The sequence below is a fragment of the Littorina saxatilis genome, linkage group LG6, assembly GCF_037325665.1.
Source record: "Littorina saxatilis isolate snail1 linkage group LG6, US_GU_Lsax_2.0, whole genome shotgun sequence".
Classification (NCBI taxonomy): Eukaryota; Metazoa; Mollusca; class Gastropoda; order Littorinimorpha; family Littorinidae; genus Littorina; species Littorina saxatilis.
The window spans coordinates 9,470,834-9,489,970 of record NC_090250.1 but is presented as its reverse complement, the minus strand read 5'-3'; the positions used below and the strand labels follow the sequence as shown (position 1 = coordinate 9,489,970).

Sequence of the window (19,137 nt, the reverse complement as noted above, 5' to 3'; positions counted from 1 at the left end):
CTTTACAAACTATATCCATTACACAACTTCACACCAAACAAACAAGCACACACATTACACAAACCAACGATAAACCGATCTTCCCTGCAGACAGTATCAGTCAGGAAAGTCTCTTCGAGAGCTAGATTCCTAAGCCACACTTCTTCGAGAAGGATGCCAGTTAGAGAAGTACAATCCCTGGAAAGTACAATTATCCCCATGTTTATGTTCCTCGTCGACAGAACTTGATCACAATCAGCTTCTGTGTGCCCTGCTCTATCATCACGCATCACTTCAGTTAATCTCCTTGTTTAGCACCTACTTTCTCGCTTTAAAGTTCTGAAGGAATGGGGAAGCGAGAGTAGTCTATCTCGAGATGATAGGTTTCAGCAGGTTATTATGTACAACAACGATGAGCGATTTTGATAGTGTTTTTGTTTAGCTGCTTTTATCTTAAAAGGCATGGGTGGTTAATGAAATTGGGTTAATTGTGTTTGTCTCTTTGTTTGTTTGTTTGTTTGTTTGTCTCTTTGTTTGTTTGTTTGTTAGTTTTGTTTCTTTCGTTCTTCTTTCCTTTCTTGTTTTCTTTCTTTCTTTCTTTTGAATTTTTAGTTTTGTCTATAAATAAACGGTCAATGAACTTAACCTTCTTTGGGGTGTGTTTCTTCGTTGCTATTATTTCTTTTACACAAAACTACTTTATACGTACGCGATAGTCAGGATTGTGTTGTTCAGTTTGCAATAATAATTCTCCATCAACACTCTCACTTTCTTCACATTTTTTTTGTTATAAGCATGGTGACTACTTTTAAGAGAGAGAGAGTACAAAGTTTGATACGAAAGTCAATGTCTGAGACCCACATTCAAAGAATGTGTCCTTCTTTCAAGTCGCAAACAAAATTACCACAGAGGTGGGTTTTTTCAACGGACGCGCAAAAGGAGAGAAAAATGAGAAACAACATACAACAAAAAAGATAAAAAACTTTTTGAAGAATAAATCAAGCACACTTTCTTCAACACTTATCATGAAAAATTCAAGTGAATGTCCGGTCCCGCTGTAGCCGCTTTGTCAGTGGTGCAGAGCAGTCGATCGGTTTGACTGTGTTTGCCGCGTGGTGCATATTGGGGAAACACATTGCACTTTCACCATCGGGTTTCAGTTCTAAGCCCCCAGGGAAACACATTGCACTTTCACCATCGGGTTTCAGTTCTAAGCCCCCAGGGAAACACATTGCACTTTCACCATCGGGTTTGAGTTCTAAGCCCCCAGGGAAACACATTGCACTTTCACCATCGGGTTTCAGTTCTAAGCCCCCAGGGAAACACATTGCACTTTCACCATCGGGTTTCAGTTCTAAGCCCCCAGGGAAACACATTGCACTTTCACCATCGGGTTTCAGTTCTAAGCCCCCAGGGAAACACATTGCACTTTCACCATCGGGTTTCAGTTCTAAGCCCCCAGGGAAACACATTGCACTTTCACCATCGGGTTTGAGTTCTAAGCCCCCAAGGTCGCATAGACAGTAAAGAAGGCTTAGACGGGAGGGGGAAAGATTGTGTCGTGGAGGGTTTAGTCTGTTTGCCCTCCCAGATTCTGTTTTGCTAATGGACTGGCGTCTGTTACTAATCACTTTCGTCTTATCCTAAGCTGATTAGGTTGTTATCCTTCGGGCTACTGATCTGTCTTTTGACTTTAATGGCAGCGCGGGTCGGTCTTTGATTCTTCGATCTTGTTCTGTATGTTTGAGAGTTTGCTAGTACTTGTTGTTGTTGTTGTTGTTGTTGTTGTTGTTGTTGTTGTTGTTGTTGTTGTTGTTGTTGTTGTTGTTGTGGTGGTTGTTGTTGTTGTTGTTGTTGTTGTTGTTGTTGTTGTGGTTGTTGTTGTTGTTGTTGTTGTTGTTGTTGCTGCCGCTATAGTCGTTCATGTTGTTTATCTTTTGTTATAAAACCTGGTGCATGTTTATATCTGCTACTCCTCTCTAATTCATGAACATTTGTCTCAGCTAGTTGTATGTATCACATTCTCTAATAAATGTCTTCTGTCGTTCAAAGCATACCTACGAATAAACCTTCTTTTTACATTTAGTCAAGTTTTGACTAAATGTTTTACCATAGAGGGGAAATCGAGACGAGGGTCGTGGTGTATGTGTGTGTGTGTGTGTGTGTGTGTGTGTGTGTGTGTGTGTGTGTGTGTGTGTGTGTGTGTGTGTGTGTGTGTCTGTGTGTGTGTCTGTGTGTCTGTGTGTGTGTGTAGAGCGATTCAGAGTAAACTACTGGACCGATCTTTATGAAATTTTACATGAGAGTCCTGGGTACGATATCCCCAGACTTTTTTTCTTTTGTTCGATAAATGTCTTTTATGTCGTCATATCCGGCTTTTTGTAAAAGTTGAGGCGGCACTGTCACACCTTCATTTTTCAATCGAACTGATTGAAATTTTGGCCAAGCAATCTTCGACGAAGGCCGGACTTCGGTATTGCATTTCAGCATGGAGGCTTAAAAATTAATTTATGACTTTGGTTATTAAAAATCTGAAAATTGTAATTAAAATTATTTTTTTATAAAACGATCCAAAATTACGTTTATTTTATTCTTCATCATGTTCTGATTCCAAAAACATAAAAATATGTTATATTCGAATTAAAAACAAGCTCTGAAAATTAAAAATATAAACATTATGATTAAAATTAGATTTCCGAAATCGTTTTAAAAACAATTTCATCTTATTCCTTGTCGGTTCCTGATTCCAAAAACATATAGATATGATATGTTTGGATTAAAAACACGCTCAGAAAGTTAAAACGAAGAGATGTACAGTAAAGCGTGCTATGCAGCACAGCGCAACCGCTACCGCGCTAAACAGGCTCGTCACTTTCACTGTCTTTTGCACTAGCGGTGTACTACGGTCATTGTGAAAAAATGCAGTGCGTTCAGTTTCATTCTGTGAGTTCCACAGCTTGACTAAATGTAGTAATTTCGTCTTACGCGACTTGTTGATTTTTAAGTTCATGACTTACATCCCTAAACTTTGAAAATAAGATTGACAGGACCAACAACATCGACGACGACCATAGTGTTTTTTTCTTATAATTTAGCCTTCAGCAAATCGGATCGTTTACGCTAAGTTCAACGAATGATTTGGTTTGCAATGCGGAATATCTCGGGCATCAGTACTGTTTCACGGAAAGAAGAACTGATCCTTTGTCATAGCACAGCCGCAACATATGTGCTGACAAACTAGACAGTCGGGGGGGCTGGTCGTTTGTTTGTTTATCAAATTTGGAGGGTGCACTAAGCCTGCAAAGCCCAGTGATTGTAGGATAGTGTGTGTGTGTGTGTGTGGGTGTGTGTGTGTGTGTGTGTGTGTGGGTATGTGTGTACGTGTGTGTGTGTGTGTGTGTGTGTGTGTGTGTGTGTTTATGTGTGCTTGAGAGAGAGAGACAGTCAGAGAGAGAGAGAGAGCCAGAGAGAGAGAGACAGAGAGAGAGAGAGACAGCCAGAGAGAGAGAGAGACAGCCAGAGAGAGACAGCATTAGAGAGAGAGAGAGAGAGACAGCCAGAGAGAGAGAGAGAGAGAGAGAGAGAGAGAGAGAGAGAGAGAGAGAGAGAGAGAGAGAGAGAGAGAGAGAGAGAGAGAGAGAGAGAGAGAGAGAGAGAGAGAGAGAGAGAGAGAGAGAGAGAGAGAGAGAGAGAGCCAAGTGTTTGTTAGTGCCTGCACCTTGGCATTGTTTCAACAAGAGTTCGTGTGTACTATCGGGTAAACGGCCTCAAGCTGCACAAGAACAAGAAAATGCAAGAACCCAACTTCTCAATCCACGCTGTTATTGGTATAGAAAAGTCTTGCATACTTTCATTGAGCGTTCACATTCTTTCAAACTTTCTTCTGCGCATTCAACTGTTTGCAAACCTTTTTGTTGTTGAGTTTTCTGTGTTGTTACTGAAGTCCCTGGATGGAGTATTTTTTTTTTTTTTTTTTTTGGGGGGGGGGGGGGTATTTTTTTGTTTATTTGTTGTTGCTGTTGTTGGGATGTTTCAAATGAACTTGGATTTTGCTAGACAGTCGCTGATGAAATATTTGCATTATTTGAACATTTCTTTTATGAATATTTTATCTTGTGTTGCAGGAAGGAATGCACTATGACAAGCACCTCTAGCAACTCAGGGAAAAGAAATTTCTAGACAAGTCAACGCAGATATTCAACCAAAAGAACAAAACATCTAACAATGAAGAAAATGCTTACTTCGTGCCTGCTCCTCTTCGCGCTAATGACGTTGATCTCTATGACGTCAGCGCAGTCCGCTGACGTAGAGATACGCATCAACGAAGAGGAACAGGAAGGTACCTTCGTCGTCAACATCAGCGAGTACCCGACGCTGTTCTTGGAAGTCGCCGAAGAAGATCGACAGAAACTGGCCTTTGACATTCTCGACAAGTCCAGCTTTGATGCCTCGTTCTTCAGAATGAACTCAGCAACCGGAGTGGTCTCCATAGCCAAAAGGTTGGACAGGGAGTCCGTGTGCGACGCCTCGGTGAACTGCGCGTTAGAATTTAACGTGGCTATCCAAGGCAAGGACGGACTCTCCTTCTCCAACATCGCCTCCGTCAAGGTCTTCGTCGACGACATCAACGACAACTCGCCCAACTTCCCCGCCGATCAGGTGGTCCTGGAGATCTCAGAAGGCGCCAAGGTGGGAACGGTTCTGAAGCTGAGCGGACCTCAGGACCTCGACTCCCTCCCCAACAACACGATCCAGCGGTACGACCTCACGCTCAACGAGCCGGTGTTCTCCATCTCCGACACGAAGAACCCTGACGGCAGCAGCTTCCTTTACCTGAAGCTGGAGAAGGATCTGGACCGCGAGACCAAAGCGGAGTACGACTTCAACATCATCGCCTACGACGGGGGCGACCCTCCCAGAAGCGATTTCCTCCGAGTCATCATTCAGGTCACCGACGAAAACGACAACGCCCCGAAGTTTGAGTCCAACGCCTACAACGTGAACATTCGGGAGGACACCGCTGTCGGATCCGACGTCGTCAGAGTCCGAGCAACAGACAGGGACTCCGGGGTGTTCGGGAGGGTAGAGTACCGCTTCAGTAGCAAGACCTCTGACGCAATCAACAGCCTGTTCGAGATCAACTCCACCTCAGGAGTCGTGAAGCTGAAGGCCAGAGTGGAGCACACGACAGGAGACACGCCCTACACAGTCGTGGTCGAGGCCTTCGACGGCGGGAGTCCGCCTTCCGTCGTGCAAACAGTGGCGACCATCAACGTGCTAAACACCGGGAACAACGCTCCCATCGTGCGAATAGTCACCGTGTCTGAAGGAGACACTACGGAGGTCTCCTTGTCGGAGTCAGCCAAGCGAGACGACTTTGTAGCCTTCGTCAACGTGGAGGACACGGATGAGGGAAGCAACGGGGATGTGACGTGCTCCCTGGTCAACTCGGGTCAGTTTCGCCTGGCGGAGCTGCCCAACAAAGGCTACAAGATCCTGCTGTCCGGAGACGTGGACAGAGAAGCAGTGTCCAGTTACGATGCGGCCATCTTGTGCAGTGACGGAGGGTCCCCCTCTCTGTCCACCGAGACCCCCTTCACTGTGGTCATCACTGATGTTAACGACAACGACCCCAAGTAAGTGACGTTAGAGTGGTGCAGTTTTTATCGTTTCGCTTCTGTCTGTCCTTCTTTCTTCTGAATTTTGTTTTTGATGAAAAATTCATTCGTTTATTTTTTTCTTTATTTTTGTCCTGCTCTTTATTTATTCATTTATTCATTTATGTATAATATGTTTATTTATTAATTCATTAATCTATTTATTTATTTATTTAAATTTGATTTATTGATGTATTCATTGATATCATCTTTATTTCTTAATCAATTAATTATTTTATCTATTTATTTATTCATCTTTTTATGTGTTCATTTATTCATTTATTTATTTGTTCATTAATTAATTGTATTGATCTATTTATTTTTCTTCTTTATTGCATCCTTTCTCTAAACAATATGGACACGCTTAGTCCATCGTCTCAAATGTTATTTATCTAGTAAGTAGTAGGCTATGCCACCTTCTACAAAACCCGTTATTTAATTGTTTACAGTAGACCTATAAGAAACCATAGCAAGACGCTAACATTGTCTCATTAAATCTTACGCAGGTTTGACCTAGTAGGCTACGCCACGACGGTCACAGAGAACAACGCTGCCGGTCAGTACCTCTTGCAGGTCACTGCCACGGACAAGGACAGCGGAGACAACTCTGCCATCACCTACGGCTTTCTGGAACCAGAAGCTCTGACCTTCCTAAGCATCCACCCGCAGTCTGGCCTGGTGACGGCGCGGGTACCCTTAGACCGCGAGAACACACCCGTGTTGATGTACACCCTCACGGCTGTGGATGGTGGGGCGGAACCTAGGACTGGTACTGCTCGGTGAGTGTTTGGTTGTTTGTTTGTGTGTGTGTGTGTGTGTGTGTGTGTGTGTGTGTGTGTGTGTGTGTGTGTGTCAATGTGTGTGTATGTGTGTGTGTGTGTGTGTGTGTGTGTGTGTGTGTGTGTGTGTGTGTGTGTTTGTTTGTTGTTTGTTGTTTGTTTGTTTGTTGATGGAGTCTTCATAGTCCAGACCTAAATAACAGAGGGGCTATTAATTTATTCATTTCGTTTACTTTTTTTCTCTTTGTCTCCATTTATCATAAGAATGTGTTTGTTTATTGCTGGGTGTATTCGCTTGTCGATTTGTTTTTATATTTAGTCAAGTTTTGACTAAATATTTTAACATCGAGGGGGAATCGAAACGAGGGTGTGGTGTATGTGTGTGTGTCTGTGCGTGTGTGTGTGTGTGTGTGTGTATGTGTGTGTAGAGCGATTCAGACTAAACTACTGGACCGATCTTTATGAAATTTGACATGAGAGTTCCTGGGTATGAAATCCCCGAACGTTTTTTTTTCATTTTTTTGATAAATGTCTTTGATGACGTCATATCCGGCTTTTCGTGAAAGTTGAGGCGGCACTGTCACGCCCTCATTTTTCAACCAAATTGGTTGAAATGTTGGTCAAGTAATCTTCGACGAAGCCCGGACTTCGGTATTGCATTTCAGCTTGGTGGCTTAAAAATTAATTAATGACTTTGGTCATTAAAAATCTGAAAATTGTAAAAAAAAATAAAAATTTATAAAACGATCCAAATTTACGTTTATCTTATTTTCCGTCATTTGCTGATTCCAAAAACATATACATATGTTATATTCGGATTAAAAACAAGCTCTGAAAATTAAATATATAAAAATTATTATCAACATTAAATTGTCCAAATCAATTTAAAAACACTTTCATCTTATTCCTTGTCGGTTCCTGATTCCAAAAACATATACATATGATATGTTTAGATTAAAAACACGCTCAGAAAGTTAAAACAAACAGAGGTACAGAAAAGCGTGCTATCCTTCTTAGCGCAACTACTACCCCGCTCTTCTTGTCAATTTCACTGCCTTTGCCATGAGCGGTGGACTGACGATGCTACGAGTATACGGTCTTGCTGAAAAATGGCATTGCGTTCAGTTTCATTCTGTGAGTTCGACAGCTACTTGACTAAATATTGTATTTTCGCCTTACGCGACTTGTTTGTTTTGTTTTGGTTTTTGTTTGTTGTTTTGCTTATTTTTCCATACTATTCTTCCGTCTGGCAAAACTACGACTTTCAATCCCATAACAATGCTTGCCATTTCCTTTCCAGTAAAAGTAGTTATATTTTGAATGGAAGGACGACTTTAACATAATCGAATGTATGTGATTCGTTTAGGGTTGAGGAAAAAAACCGACAGCTTAATGGCAGTTGAAATTTGATGTATAATGAGAATATTATGTATAATGGTGTTCGGTATCAATAGCGCGAGTGTATTTTTGCATCAGTCTCACAGCAAGACCTATGCAATAGAGGGTTTACTCGTGAATAATTATGTTCGCAGTAAGCTCTTTTTATTTCAGGTGTAGTAGTAACAGGTGTAAGCGTTGGCAAAGCCCCACGAAGAAAAGGAGTTAAAAAGCATCCTCCTCCCTCTCTCGTATAATCTTTATCTTCGTCACGAAAACAAACGTCATCTTGTATTTTCGAAACGTCCACAAACCCAAACAAAGCTGGCCTTATTCTCACGATGGCAATAAAAACTGCACGCAGCCGCGTTAGCGCCTACTTCCCACTGTTAAAAGTGCATATTTTCGATATTCCCGAACAGGACAAAAAGTACTTTGGATGGTTGACTTTAGTGACTAGTGTGCGGCGATGAATGTATCATGCTGTTTTAGATCTTAAAGGCATGTTGCTGAAGTATCCACTAACACAGCTTGATCGCATTCTTGAGTACAGTCAGCTGTGAGAACACGGTTTCAAGGCTGTTTTGGTAGCATGTGTCGAGATGGGTGAGACTGGACTCGGTATGAAAGGAGTGGAGTTGTGAAAATCTTACTTCATGCACTTCAAATTCTCCCGTAGCCCCACCCCACCGCTCCTTTGTTGTATGGGGTTTGGGTTAAGCGAGGAAGAAACTATGTTAAAAAGCGACCAAGAGAGATTACTACGATAACAAATTAATCAATCAATCAATCAATCAATTAATCTAAATAAATAAATAAATAAATAAATAAATAAATAAATAAATAGATAAATGTATTTATTTATTTATTTAGATTAATTGATTGATTGATTGATTGATTGATTGATTAATTTTTTATCGTAGTAATCTCTCAATAAATAGAAAAATAGATAAATAGATAAATAGATAAATAGATAAAATAAATAAATAGATAAAATAAATAGATAAATAGATAAAATAAATAAATAAATTAACAAATACATCAATAAATAGATAAATAGATAAATAGATAAATAAAATGAAGCAATACAAATTAGAAGAAAGGAAAAATGAAATGTAGGCTTAAATACCACTGGCTGTTGTTAATATTAATTCTTGCATTCATTGTCTATGAGCATTATGTCAAAATCTAATCAAAGAAGCGTCGACATAGGCCTAGTTTCTCTTTTGAGAACATAAATCTTTGTAATATATACATTTTATATATACAAAGCTATTAGTCACTGATTTCTAATTATTCTCCTCACGCCTCTGTGTGCAGACTGACGCTAACGGTACGTGACGCCAACGACAATACTCCACAGCTGCAGGGCACCCCCTACCGTTTCACCGTGTCCGAGGGGGCAACAGCTGGACATGTGGTGGCCGTCCTGTCCGCTACTGACGTGGACGAGGGACAAAATGGACAGGTATTTTAATTTTTTTAAATTTTTTTATTTGTGTTGTTTGTTTGTTGTTGTAATATACTTGGCACAGAAAAAATGTTAGTGAGCATAGAGAAACAACAAGCAAAGCGCATAGTGCTTTTAGTTATGCGCTATAGAAATCTCCTTAATAAATAAAAAAAATAAGAACGATAATTATCTGCAAGAAATTATTTGTCTGAGTATTTGATTTTACTGTAATAATTTTTTTATATTTTATCTTGAAGGTAAGACAGGAGAGAAAAAAGAAAGACATTTAAAAAACAACAACAACAACAAACAGAAAAACAGGTTGGTCAAAAACAGTATTGCGTTTTGTTTTGATTTTCAACCGACGCCAAACTTAATTTACACCTCCTTGTCTTGCAGGTGGACTTTTTCTTCGCTGGCTCTGTGAACGGAGAGGTACCCTTCACTGTCCACACCAACGGGACGATCGAGGTGACAGGCGTCCTTGACCGTGAGACGAGCGACTCGTACGTGTTTACCGTGCTCGCCAGGGACAAGGGAACTATCCCTAAGTCTAACAGCACTCAGGTTAGTGTGAATTAAGGGATAAGATTACCATTACAAATATATTTAATGTTTTGTAATCTTCTCTTAATTTAGGTTTTTACAATATTGATTTATTTATTTTGATTTCATTGTATTTATTTCAGTTTATGTTGTTTTCTGTGGGTTTTTTCTGCTTTAGTTCTTTTCTTTTTTTTTTACATTTTTTTTTTTTAACATTTTACTGCCATTTGTTTTATTCTGTGCCCTTTTAAAAACAGAAACGTATTTGATAAAACGTGAACAAAATAAGTGTATCACTAAAAGATGGTATCTTCTTCCATATTATTGTAACTAACTTAGATGATAATGATTGTATAGTGAAGTTGCTGCACTTTTTTTTAGTCATATTATCAACTTGATTTTCTACTTTAAGACGTGTTTTGAAATAATTTGTCAATGTTACGTCGACTTTTGTAATGATATTAACATTTTTGTCTCGAACAGATGCATCTTGTGACTGCGGATTCCCGTCCGAATCCGTAAAACACTTCAAATTCGATTGTCCAAATTATCGCGAAGCACGTCAAGAAACTATACATACCCTCCCTAATCACATAATTCACCTCCCCCACCTTTTAAACGGAGACAGACAGTATTCTTTAGACTTGAACAGGAACATTTTTTCCACCGTACACTCGTTCATTGAACGTTCAGGTGGCTTTGGGCAAACCAGAATAAATGCTCTACAAGCTCTTTAACTTCTGCAAATCTCCTACCCATCCCTCTTCTGTTATTCATCTTCTTTCCCTCCTTCCTTCCTTTTACTGTCTGTCTTTATAATCATTATGCAACGTTTATTACGTTATTAATAGATTGGTTTATTGAGACAAATTGTTCAGCCATTACCGCCTTATGTTGTACTGTCATGCCGTAACACCACTATAAGCTTCTAGCTTGTTGCTGTTTCTGTGAACTTTGTATACATGTCATGATTGTAACCTTTGTTAAAATAAACTTATGTTTAAACCAACAGGTGACCATCAGAGTGACGGACATCAATGACAACGCTCCGGTCATCCTCTTCCCCACCAACGTCAATCATTCCGTCGTCATAACAACGCTTCCAGAAGAAGGCATCATCCTTGGCCGCGTCATAGCCTATGACGTCGACGAGGGGAACGCGTCATCGCTGGTCTACGCCATCCACAGCGGGGACGCGGAGGGAGTTTTCAGCATCGATTCTGAAACCGGGAAAATCTTCTTGGCGGATTTGAACAGGCTGAAAAACCCGTTTTCCTACTTCGTCGTTCTCAGAGTTTACGATTTAGGCTTCCCGCCTCTTTTCGCCGAGACTCGTCTCCAGATCGAGATCAACTTTGCCAACGTCACTGACATAGATGGGCTGGCAGGAAACCAAGGCAACGGAGGACATAAGGAAGAGTCACGTGACTCCTACGTCATCATCGTCGCCGTCATCGGCGGCGCGACCTTGGTCTTATCCGGCATCATCATCGGCGCCATTTTGTTCGTCCTCAAATCGGAAAGGAAGAGAAAAACGAGGGACAATTTGTCTGTCTTGAAAAACGACTACGTTCCGGCGCCGACTAAATCCAGCTCAGCTTTCGACAGTGATGCTAACATTCTTCAGTCTCCGGAAAGAAAATATCCCGAAAGTGAACTGTCCTCATCCGGTGTGATTCTGTCCCCGAAAGGTTTGCCACCGTCGCAACGGCCCGACGCGCAGAAGAAGGTTAGCTTCAGCCTGGACGAACCGGATGCGGAAGTGCGTCAGTTTCATGCCGGAAATGAGATGCTGTTGGCCGTCCCGATGGGTCATCCTCCGCATCATGAAGCGTCTGTGGATGCCTGGAAACGTCTTGCTAGTGTGAGTAATATTATTGTCTTTATTTGTGTTTTGTTTTCTAACGATACGTGGTTGTGTCAGCTAGAATGTGTAACAGTCTCATTTTCTGGTCAACGTTCGTTTTGTTATAATTTTTGTTTTAATAAATATTCAGGTATGATATAGTATAGTATACTTTAATATATATTTATTGTAAAAAATCTAATATTAAATTCCATTGCAATGTACAATGCATGCTTCTTGTATGTGTGTTTGTTTGGTTGCTTTTTATGTCCTATCTTAACAGCTTTTTTATGTCCTATCTTAACAGCTTTTTTATGTCCTATCTTAACAGCTTTTTTATGTCCTATCTTAACAGCTTTTTTATGGAAAATGAGTGTCCTACAGGCATGGTTTGTCAGCCTCTTAAGGACAGGACTTGGTTAATAAAAGAAAAGAAAAAAAAGAAAAAAAATTAGTCTTTATAAACTTGCCACGCCTTATGTTGTGTGCTCTCAGAATTCTATCGAACGTGAACTTCTTCCATATTTTTTTTTGTTCAAGAACAAAAAAAACACTGTTTGCCTTGATGTTAATACATGCTAGTGGTAGCGAACAACAAAGACACTAGATCCATAAAACGCATGCAAATAACAATCCCACAATCATGTCCTCACAATGGAAAACCCCACACAAAGACAGTGTCGCCATAGCGTGCCGTGACGCAAACCAATTAATTATGTCGTCGCTATCTTGTCACTGTACTGCTCCTAATTCTAAGAGTCGCCCCCAAACGTCAGAAAATGATCTATGCTATCCGGCAGGTCTGATGCATCGTCAGTATGACTGCGTACGCCTGCGTCGGCGTGTTCTCATGAGATCCTTGTCCCACAGAACAAGCAAGCTAATTTGTCTTGCAGCCGTTGGTACATTGAAAGACTGTGTAGCTGTAGACAATGCGTAATTTGTATTATAAGCGTTTGGGCAGGAGCAGCAGCAAAAACAAAAACAAAAAACAAAAACAAAAAACAAGAAGAGAAGACACACACACAAAATAAAACAGCAGAGAATACAAATAAAAAGAATGAGAGAGAGTACACACAGTTTTATTTTTCAATTTGAAAACAATCAATTAATTATCCACTGATAATAAATCTGAATTCAGAAGAAGAAGAAAATAATGTAATACTGCATTGACTATCGTTAATAGTTGACAGATGGCTGACACAAAATATAAAATAATCGTCATTTAATTTCAATTTCATTTCTTTATTCATTACTTTGATTTTAAGTCGTAGTCGTACTTCACATACAATATTCATTTGGTGAAAACTGTTCTTCCTTTCATCATTGTGCATTCAGAGAACTATCACCAAAATCAATGTGGTTTTGGTGGCGAAGGCGACACTCCAATAAAACAAGAATGTTACTTGGAGCAAATGCTCCAACGAATAAAACAAAAACATGTTCATGGAGCTTGCATCCTATGGGAAATATTTTAAATTGTATGATTTGACGCCGGCAAGTCATAAAAGAAAATTAATTTCTTTTTGTTCTCCCTCAGGCAATAGCTCGTAAACAGACGTGCTTTCATTTGTGTTCATGCTGCAGAGTATGGTGCTAACATTCGGTCAATACCGCTTTTATGTCTGCTCATAGCGATAGCTACCATCTTTTATTTCCCGTGGGGACCATTTTGTAAAGCATCCTATAGATTCGTTGCTGTTGTTGTTGCTGTTGTTGTTGTTGTTGTTGTTGTTGTTGTTGATTTTGTTGCTGCTGTTGCTGTTGTCATTGTTGTTGTTGTTGTTATTGTTGTTGTTTTCTGGACAAAGGATTCAGTCCACTCGGAAACATACCAAAAATCCCCGGCCTAGTTGTCATTTATGTTTTTCCCCTTCCAAGGCCGTTAGGTTGAAGTTCTTGTGAATGTTTTGTTTTATCCTAAACTAAACGTTCCAAAAAATGTGACCTTTCTTCTTATTTCTCCAAAACATATTTTCCGCCTAGGAAGTTTCTGCGCAAAATGCGAATTGCTTGCTCAAATAATTTCGCGAATAACACTCATGTCAACATGCAGAAATTCATTCAGCAAAGCAAGTCGGACCCTGCACAGGATGTAGCCATGCAGGCTGCTAATTGTTGATGCATGTCCAAGTGTAAACATGCTGTCATCCCATGTGAACGTCTGGTCAAATCTGCAGTAGCTGTCCTGATCGGTTAAATTAGAAGGCAGGTACATGGACCGATGTACGTTAACACAGCATCTAGTAATCTGCCAGCAACTGTATGCTGTAACTGTATACGATTCCCAATTCATCATTCATTTATTCCAACTTCCCATTCTTCTCTCAGTGTCCGCAACTGTATGCTGCAACTGTATACGATTGTCAGTTATATGGTACATTTATCCCAACTTCCGAATCTTCTGTGCCCCATCACGTCACACGACAACAGCGCATGCTCAGACCTGACGTAACTTCCGGTGGTTTTTGTGTTGCAGCCTGACGATATGAACAGCGACACATCCGGGGATTCTGGGACATGTGACAGCGGCCGGGGAGCCAGTGATGACGACATCCACCTTGACAACTCAATGGACAAACGTCAGTAGTCACTTTTGTGTTTAGGGCGTGGGAGAGGGGTAGGGGGACATAATATATGTGTGTGTTGGGATGGGGCGAGGGGGGTGAGGCTGGGAAGAGGGGGTGTATGTGAGAGAGAGAGAGAGAGAGAGAGAGAGAGAGAGAGAGAGAGAGAGAGAGATGTGTTTGTCTTTTTTTTTCCTTATTTGCATGTCGGTTTGTTGTTTTATTTTCCTATCCTATCTCTTCTTTGTTTGTCTGTCTCTGTGTTCCTACCTCTCGGTCAGCTTTTCTGGTTCTGTTACTCTTTGTGCTTGTGTGCTTGTGTACGCGTATACGTATTGATCATTGGGATGAAGCTCAAGGGTAGAGTTGTAGAAGTATGCTTTAAACTGTTGAAAACCTCTTTTAACGTCCTCAAAGAAACAAAAAGGAAGAAATTTGCAGGCAAATTTCAAACCACAGCATACACGCTTCTCTTTGAAATCGCACAGACAGCCAGGACACAAAATGAAAAACGGGTTTGGGTTCCACAGAGAACTAAGAGAGAGGGGAAGACCCATGACGCGAGAGCTAGAGAGAATTAACCGCTTGGCCGATTCCATCAAGCCCATAAAATACGCAGCACGCATGGCCAGTTCCATAAAGAAGATATGGTGTCACACCGCCGAGACATGACAGGGGGGGGGGGGGGATGTTCAATATGAATGGCTCGGGGGGTCTGGGGGATTCGGCCAGAGGAAACGGCATGGAGTAGGAGGATTTAGGATGGGGGCACGGTTATATTCTGCTAATACACCTCCGGGACAACTTTCGTACTGGCCCGGTTCCGGATAAAGGATATCGTCAAAAAAGATAAACATTTGACCTTGGGTTCTTTTTATCTTGCACACCCATGACACCGATATATATTAGTGATTTGAGAATTATTATAGTCATTATCATTAATGATTTTACACGCACAAATTTTAGGTAATTACAAGAATAGGTAAGACTTGTTGGCAACAGTATCCCATGCCACTACTATTCCATCAAAGAGTTGACAAAAAGTTCTGACTGACTTTGTACGTGTCGTGCAAAAAAAAAAGAGAATGTAATAGTTATTTTTGTCAGTGTCAATACATTTCATTAAAGAACATTGGTGATTTTGAAATAATCCATGTGTAATCTATATATATATATACGACTTGTGTCTGTCTGTGTGTCTGTGTGTCTGTTCGCGATGCACGGCCAAAGTTCTCGGTTGATCTTTTTCAAATTTGGAGACCGTATTCAGCTACACCCCGGACACAACCTCATCGATGAGATATTTCAACACGTGCTCTCAGCGCGCAGCGCTGAACCGATTTTGGTTTTTCTGTAGATCCACTATATCCATTCTCAGTAACTCTTCCTTATCTTCTCCAGTGTTTTGTTTTGCGCGTTTATCTCCCTTCCTTCGTGTGGCGTCAATCCATAATCCCGTTACTACGTTACTATTTTTAGAAGGTCACTGCACGTTACTATTTTTAGATCTCCCTTCCTTCGTGTGGCGTCAATCCATATTCCCGTTACTACGTTACTTTTTTAAGAAGGTCGCTGCACGTTACTATTTTTAGATCTCCCTTCCTTCGTGCGGCAAAGCCGGGTCCCAGGCGCAGCCTGGTATTCGGCTCTACTTCTTCCCGGCGAAGCCGGTACCCGGCGAAGCGGGTAATCATCTAGTTAATTATAAGTGATGATAACAAAGATCTCTTGAGTCTTTGCAATATTCAATGTTGTGGTCCTACGGATGGCTCTACGGTTAGACTGGCTGTGGAAGAGAGGGGGTAGAATGGAGTGGCTGTGGAAGAGAGGGGGTAGAATGGAGTGGCTGTGGAAGAGAGGGGGTAGAATGGAGTGGCTGTGGAAGAGAGGGGGTAGAATGGAGTGGCTGTGGAAGAGAGGGGGTAGAATGGAGTGGCTGTGGAAGAGAGGGGGTAGAATGGAGTGGCTGTGGAAGAGAGGGGGTAGAATGGAGTGGCTGTGGAAGAGAGGGGGTAGAATGGAGTGGCTGTGGAAGAGAGGGGGTAGAATGGAGTGGCTGTGGAAGAGAGGGGGTAGAATGGAGTGGCTGTGGAAGAGAGGGGGTAGAATGGAGTGGCTGTGGAAGAGAGGGGGTAGAATGGAGTGGCTGTGGAAGAGAGGGGGTAGAATGGAGTGGCTGTGGAAGAGAGGGGGTAAAGGAGTGGCATGGGGCAAGGGGCGGAGACACAGACACACTGAGCTTGCGAAATAAAACGCTGTGGACAGAGTGCAGCTCCTTGCAATAGCAAAGCTGCTGGGGCAAAGACTAAGTCTTGAGAGGCAATAGGACGCGGGACAGACACATCTTCAAGTAACCCTTCGCATGCGGCGACAATAAATACAGCAGGCTAAGGGTTGTGCGATTAAACAGACAAAAGTTACAATCCGGATTGAGTGATTTAGCGATTCCCGCACCAAACCTCTATTGCTTCCGCCAGTCATAGCTGAGTGATTTAGAGATCAGACACCAAATCCCCCTAAATCCTTCGGGCCTTGTTAAAGCGGGGGCAGTGTTGTGAGACGTTACGTCGGGGGGATTTACACTTAAACTGCGCTGCAGTGTCTGCATGGATTGGACAAGCCTTCCTCCAATCCCCTCTATGTGTCAGTGTCGGTCTGACTGTGAATCGTAACATGTCTTTGTCACTGCAGTGTCTGCATGGATTGGACAAGCCTTCCTCCAATCCCCGCTATGTGTCAGTGTCGGTCTGACTGTCAATCGTAACATGTCTTTGTCACTGCAGTGTCTGCATGGATTGGACAAGCCTTCCTCCAATCCCCTCTATGTGTCAGTGTCGGTCTGACTGTCAATCGTAACATGTCTTTGTCACTGCAGTGTCTGCATGGATTGGACAAGCCTTCCTCCAATCCCCTGTATGTGTCAGTGTCGGTCTGACTGTCAATCGTAACATGTCTTTGTCACTGCAGTGTCTGCATGGATTGGACAAGCCTTCCTCCCAATCCTCTATGTGTCAGTGTCGGTCTGACTGTGAATCGTAACATGTCTTTGTCACTGCAGTGTCTGCATGGATTGGACAAGCCTTCCTCCAATCCCCTGTATGTGTCAGTGTCGGTCTGACTGTCAATCGTAACATGTCTTTGTCACTGCAGTGTCTGCATGGATTGGACAAGCCTTCCTCCAATCCCCTCTATGTGTCAGTGTCGGTCTGACTGTCAATCGTAACATGTCTTTGTCACTGCAGTGTCTGCATGGATTGGACAAGCCTTCCTCCAATCCCCTCTATGTGTCAGTGTCGGTCTGACTGTGAATCGTAACATGTCTTTGTCACTGCAGTGTCTGCATGGATTGGACAAGCCTTCCTCCAATCCCCTCTATGTGTCAGTGTCGGTCTGACTGTCAATCGTAACATGTCTTTGTCACTGCAGTGTCTGCATGGATTGGACAAGCCTTCCTCCAATCCCCTCTATGTGTCAGTGTCGGTCTGACTGTCAATCGTAACATGTCTTTGTCACTGCAGTGTCTGCATGGATTGGACAAGCCTTCCTCCAATCCCCTCTATGTGTCAGTGTCGGTCTGACTGTCAATCGTAACATGTCTTTGTCACTGCAGTGTCTGCATGGATTGGACAAGCCTTCCTCCAATCCCCTCTATGTGTCAGTGTCGGTCTGACTGTCAATCGTAACATGTCTTTGTCACTGCAGTGTCTGCATGGATTGGACAAGCCTTCCTCCAATCCCCTCTATGTGTCAGTGTCGGTCTGACTGTCAATCGTAACATGTCTTTGTCACTGCAGTGTCTGCATGGATTGGACGAGCCTTCCTCCAATCCCCTCTATGTGTCAGTGTCGGTCTGACTGTCAATCGTAACATGTCTTTGTCACTGCAGTGTCTGCATGGATTGGACGAGCCTTCCTCCAATCCCCTCTATGTGTCAGTGTCGGTCTGACTGTCAATCGTAACATGTCTTTGTCACTGCAGTGTCTGCATGGATTGGACGAGCCTTCCTCCAATCCCCTCTATGTGTCAGTGTCGGTCTGACTGTCAATCGTAACATGTCTTTGTCACTGTAGTCTTTGAGCGTATAGCGCCGCCTATACGCCCAAAGGCAGTCTTTAATTTAGCCCAAAGTCGACTTTGCAAAGACTTCGCAAAAGTCTTTTTACCGAAAACTCACTACTAAAGATCCTTGCGGCCAGCTTCGCGAAGTATACTTCGGCCAGTCGCCTATTTGATTTGAGCCTTAAAGATTTTGCGAAGTCTCTTTTTACCGACAACTCAGTGCAAAAGCTTTGTGAAGTAGACTTTCCCCAATTTGTTTAAGGCTTTAAGCTTAGTTGTGTCTGCAGTCGGTGTTTGTGCATGTTTCTGGGTAAAAATGCATGCATGCTTGAATTGAGGTATTCTCTTTGTCGATGATTGGAAGAGAGAGAGTAGTAGAATTTGGCTTTATTACTTATATTCGGAAAAACAAAGAGCCTACAAGAGAGAGACAAATAAAAAAGATTGTTAAAAATGATTAAAGAAAAAAATGAAAGACATCAGAAAAACAAGTCGCGTAAGGCGAGAATACAATATTTAGTCAAGTAGCTGTCGAACTCACAGAATGAAACTGAACGCAATGCCATTTTTCAGCAAGACCGTATACTCGAAGCATCGTCAGTCCACCGCTCATGGCAAAGGCAGTGAAATTGACAAGAAGAGCGGGGTAGTAGTTGCACTAAGAAGGATAGCACGCTTTTCTGTACCTCTCTTTGTTTTAACTTTCTGAGCGTGTTTTTAATCCAAACATATCATATCTATATGTTTTTGGAATCAGGAACCGACAAGGAATAAGATGAAAGTGTTTTTAAATTGATTTCGAAAATGTAATTTTATAATAATTTTTATATATTTAATTTTCAGAGCTTGTTTTTAATCCGAATATAACATATTT

General features: G+C 41.8%; 1 protein-coding gene across 1 annotated transcript in view; it reads left to right on the top strand.

The window, feature by feature from the left end:
- Window positions 1-14,227, top strand: part of LOC138968432 (protocadherin-9-like) — a 26,587-nt gene extending 12,360 nt beyond the window's left edge. The window contains exons 2-7 of the mRNA XM_070341011.1: window positions 4,104-5,615; window positions 6,143-6,415; window positions 9,113-9,260; window positions 9,645-9,812; window positions 10,804-11,655; window positions 14,117-14,227. Coding sequence (XP_070197112.1) covers window positions 4,204-5,615; window positions 6,143-6,415; window positions 9,113-9,260; window positions 9,645-9,812; window positions 10,804-11,655; window positions 14,117-14,227 — 2,964 coding nt within the window. The 5' untranslated portion in view covers window positions 4,104-4,203. The remainder of the gene's footprint in view (window positions 1-4,103; window positions 5,616-6,142; window positions 6,416-9,112; window positions 9,261-9,644; window positions 9,813-10,803; window positions 11,656-14,116) is intronic.
- The last annotated feature ends 4,910 nt before the right edge of the window (window positions 14,228-19,137 follow it).